The sequence below is a fragment of the Bidens hawaiensis genome, unplaced genomic scaffold, assembly GCF_021521415.1.
Source record: "Bidens hawaiensis isolate Kalapana, Puna unplaced genomic scaffold, B.hawaiensis_p1.1 tig00034742_1, whole genome shotgun sequence".
NCBI lineage: Eukaryota > Viridiplantae > Streptophyta > Magnoliopsida > Asterales > Asteraceae > Bidens > Bidens hawaiensis.
Genome location: NW_027505336.1, coordinates 47663 through 52489, shown reverse-complemented (window position 1 = coordinate 52489; position 4827 = coordinate 47663). Strand labels below are relative to the sequence as shown.

General features: G+C 35.5%; 1 protein-coding gene across 1 annotated transcript; it reads left to right on the top strand.

Moving 5' to 3' along the window:
* Positions 1-2393: 2393 nt before the first annotated feature.
* LOC143612545 (uncharacterized) lies at positions 2394-3759 on the top strand. The gene is made up of 4 exons (XM_077086504.1): positions 2394-2495; positions 2569-2676; positions 3371-3435; positions 3527-3759. Exons 1-4 carry the CDS (start codon positions 2394-2396, stop codon positions 3672-3674), a joined length of 423 nt encoding a protein of 140 aa, XP_076942619.1. The 3' UTR covers positions 3675-3759.
* The last annotated feature ends 1068 nt before the right edge of the window (positions 3760-4827 follow it).

Below are 4827 nucleotides of genomic sequence, written 5' to 3'. Positions count from 1 at the left end.
GATACAATTAGTTGTAAATGTAATCTTTTTCATCCACTTATGTTGTGTGCTAGGTCATTATTATTCAAGAAAACTTAATTGAAATTCGAAAGGATCGCGGTTAATACTTAATTGTGTTACCAACTAGGTATTCAAGTTTTCATTAATCTCTTCTTCTGGTTTATTTCTTTGTTATGTGTTTTAAACTAAAATAACACATACAAATGCATGTTTATGTTGTTTTCACAATTCGCGCTTATAATTGATTTTCTATATTGAACGACACTATATACATGGAGGGCCTACTTGGTCACGAGTGTTTACTAGTAAAATAATTTTGTTATTTTATTTATCTATGAAAGCCGAGTGATATGATATATTATAAACAATGAATCCTATAAGAAAGTTAACTATGACAATTTTGATTTAGTGGTTAGTCACCCATGTATTTCAACACCAGGACTCTTCTGACCATTCTTATTGTTTAGTTTATCTAGTGTTGAAACTAATGTGGTCTCACATTTTGTGTCTTAGGACGTAGTAAGACGAGGAGTAGCGGGATGACGCCCCTGTCACCTGAATACCTGATCCTCCTTTTTTTCAAACAAACCATTTCACCACTTTCCAAATGGACGTCAAAGAAAAGACAGCCTCATTGTATGCCATTGCAGTCACGGAATAAGGGGCCTAAGAGTGTCGGGCCAATTACTAATCCAACCAATCAAATTAATTCATTCATATTTTTGTATGTAAAGGGAGATTAAATAATAGTTGTGTTGTTAGTTAAACCGGTATGCATTAAGAAAAGATTAGTGAGAGCTCTCATGCAGGGCCGGCTTCGAGAATTGAAAAAATATTTTGGGCCTTAAGTAAAAGAAATACTATGTTGGGTTTAAACAATTCAATTTTCAAATGAGTTTATTTGGTTATAATTTGGGTTGTGTAAAAAATTTTGTATAAAAATAGGCTTAAACATTGTTCATACGAGATTAGAACCCACAACCTTTTGGTTGAGCGTCATATTCTTGCCACTAGACCAAGCTAGTTGTTATGTAATTGAGTTTAAACAATAAATATACATATCTGTTTTCATAAAAATACATATAATTTAAAAAAAATTCGGTCCTAGCGGGGTGTCGGGCAGGAGGCCATCGACCACCCAAACCCCCTCTAGGGCCAGCCCTACTCTCATGCCTAAATGACATGATGTTTTTACTCTTTTAGTTAAACTACTACACATAGTCTAAGTGTAGATGCTCCCCCAAATGTAGTCTTGGGTAGAGGTGGGCAATTAAACCGGTTAACCGAACTGACCTGAAAACTGAACCGAAACCAAACCGGTTTGAAACCGATTTTATAGAAACCGGTTTGGAACCGATTGAAACCGTAGGTTCGGAACCGGTTTGTATTTTTCTCCACTAAAACCGGTTACAAACCGGTTAACCTAACCGAACCGAAACTGGCCAAAAATTGGCCAAAACCCGAACAGAAACCGATTGTAACATGGTGAGAAACCGGTTTCAACCCAAACCGAAACAGATCATAAACCGGTTTTGACTTTTGTTGACCAAACCAAACTGGTTTTAACCCAAACCGATTTTGAGTTTTAAACCGGTTTGTGCACCTCTAGTCTTGGGTGCATCATCATAGAGGTGGGCAAACAAGGTGTTTTTCAAGAACTGGAATATGTGGTCAACAAAAATCAAGAACTGGGTTCAGTAGGAACTAGTTCCAGGTTTGGTCGGGTTTTTTTACTAGGTTATGACCGATTTTGCTGGGTTTTTATCTGGTTTTAGCCGGACTACATTCACTTTTTGACTTGGGTACAGGTGGAACCAGAGGTGCACAAGAAACCCGAACACGAAACCGGTTTTTTATACCCGGGTTTTTAATACTCGAACCTGTACCCGACCCTACCTGTAGGGTATGGATAAGGTATGCACTTAAATACCAAAACCCGTACCTGAACCGGACCAGGTAATACCCAAAAACTGTAACTGGTTCCATACCCTGAACCAAATTTTTCCATACCCGAAACCGAGTTTTTTCAAATACCCGAAAAATACATGAAAAGTACCCGAAAAATACCCCTAAAAATTGCAATCCCTTAAAAAAAACCCGAAAAAAACCCAAAAATATGGTTTTTTCAGTACCCGAAAATAAGGTATTCAAATACCCGATTTTAGAATATCCTTAACTATACCCAACCTGAACCCGATACATAGGGTATGGTTTTTAGAGACAATACCTGAACCCGAACCCAACCCGAATACTGCTAATACCGAATTCTCCAATACCCAGTCATTTATGCACCTCGAGATGGAAACGGTTTCAACGGGTCCGGGTACAATTTATCATAGAAACCAAAACTTGATTAGGGCATGATATCCCTCCCAATAAAGAAATAAATAAAAATGTCTTCTGCCGTATGGAGGAGAACGAGACAAACCTTAACCACGACTGCCGGAGGAGACTCTCCTCGATTAATCAGATTTGCTCTCCATCCTCCAAACAGTGTATGTATTCAATTTCTCTTATTTTTTAAATATTTTATTTTATTCATTTCTCAGTTAGTTATTCCTGAATTAGGTTGAGGTGCAATTTGCAAATGGAAGTCTGTACAAATTGCCGGCTGAATATCTCAGAGTCTTCAGCCCTGCGGTTGATAGTAAGATCAGATCAATTGCTGGTGAAAAGGTAAGTTGGTCTAATCAAGCCGAGTCTCGGCTCGTTTATTATTTATTAATGAATAAAATCGAACTTTCCCAAACACCTTATAACTTATAACCCATAAGTCTTATAACCCATAAGTTATAAGCTATAAGGAGCTAAAATAAGGAATCCCAAACACCCCCCTATATACGTTTTTAAAAACTTTTATATATTTTGAGAAAAACCTTAAACGAGCCTTGAGCTCGTGTAATACCTTAAACAAGTCAAAGCTCGGGTCGAGCTCGACTATGCAATGTGAAGTTAATATATAGAAGTCCAAAAGAGGTCAAACTTAAAAATACACAAGGCTAGAGCTTGGGCTCAAAAACCAAACGAGCTTTATTTGAGGCACGGGATCAGCTTGTTTCTAGCTTTTTTATCGATTGAGCAGGTTGGCTTGTTTGCATCCCTCTCAACCAGTGGCGAAGCTTGGACGAGTTCGTCCGGGGGACTCAAAATGTATTAAAAAAATCATAAACGAGGGGTCTGGGCTCAAAACGGGTAAATTAACACTATGTATACAAATTTTTGTGCGAAAAAGGGTCAATTTACACTACTGCGCGAAAAAACGGGGGGGGGGGGTGGCTCCGGGCATAAGGAAGCTTTGCCCCTGCTCTCAACTTAATATTTTCAGGCTTACATTAGGTTCTGATATAGCGGTCAAATATTTTTGAACCAGGTCATTTATGGGCGCCGTTACGTAGGGATCATGTCTGCAGAACCCGTAGGAAACTACGGGGTAAGGTAGTTTATTTGTGGTTTGATGTAGCTTAGTGATAACTGCTACAATTACTAGCTGAATAATTTTATTTTGTTTTTGGCGTGGTTAATTTAGGTTGCTTTTTGATGACTTGCATAAAACTGGGATATATACATGGGACTATTTCTATTATCTTGGAAGCAACAAGTTCACACTCATGAGAAGTTACATCGACACGTTGAGGAAGCATGGTCTTAGCCGTGACCCTCGTGCCAAAAAATAAAATGCAAATTTTCTTGAACGACATGTTCATAGCACATAGAGGTGATGGTTTCGACCCATTTGTTGTGAACAAGATGATTTTGTATCTCTAAATTGTGACATTTTGTTTTGAATTCCTTTGACTGAAATGCGGTGTTACAGTTATTTATTGGAATACTGAAAATTACTTGATGTGTTCTTTGTTATTTTGTAATTTTAAAGTTATTTTTTTTTTAATGTAGAACAGTTAAATTGTAATGCACAATGAATTGTGGGCTGCAATGAATTGATCAAGATAGTCTGTCAATTGGTATATACAATTGTAATGCAACGGCAATTTGCAACGCATGAGAATTCGCTATATGCATAGAACATAAAATAATGTTTACAATAGTATCAAAACTAATTAAATAGAAGTTACAAACATAAAGCTACTAGTTACCGCTTTCAATATAGGTAACGGAAAAAAAACGAATGTGTATTACAAAATTTAAAAGTATGATTACACAAAAGTTGACTTGCATATCGCTAAAATTAAGTCATAACATACCTAAAATGATATCGATACATGCTTTAAATCAACCAAAAATCATAGAAACGAATACCGGTAGTGGTCTCAACAATGCCAACACCGGCACCTATGCTTGTTCGGTCGTTTGGTTCGTTATGATACTGGTATACTCGGTATTGTTTACGCTACTAAAATGCTTTATTTAGGATACAACTCCGTTTTTAATAAACTTTATTTCGAAATGTTGAGGAAAGAAATTAATCACAACCATGTATTTAGTGTGCTTTATTATTTTTATTTTTTTAAGTTGCATGTTATTATAAAAAAAATAAAATTATTTAAAAATTTAATTGGTAAAAGCAAATTCTATTTATAGTATAAAGAGTGAGAATGAAATTTAAAAGAAAATATATATTAAAATAAAAAACACATGCATTAGTACACTAGTTTTTATATATTGTAATTTTCTACCCTTCAACGAAGAGTAGATAGTACACAAATTTTTCTTTACTTTACATGTATATATATAACTAGTTTTAGAACCCATGCATTACACGGAATTTGTCAACATGCAAATTAATACAGTAAATTATTTGAAACAAATAAAAAAAACTAAATAGAAATTTTAGAAACAATTCAAATTTTGTTATATTGTATAAATATT

Bases quoted from the DNA above. Each gene is read 5' to 3' on its own strand.
- LOC143612545 (XM_077086504.1), top strand. From the start codon at position 2,394: ATGTCTTCTGCCGTATGGAGGAGAACGAGACAAACCTTAACCACGACT. The intron at 2,496-2,568 runs GTATGTATTCAA...TTCCTGAATTAG, and splicing joins CTCTCCATCCTCCAAACAGT to GTTGAGGTGCAATTTGCAAA. The intron at 2,677-3,370 runs GTAAGTTGGTCT...TTTTTGAACCAG, and splicing joins GATCAATTGCTGGTGAAAAG to GTCATTTATGGGCGCCGTTA.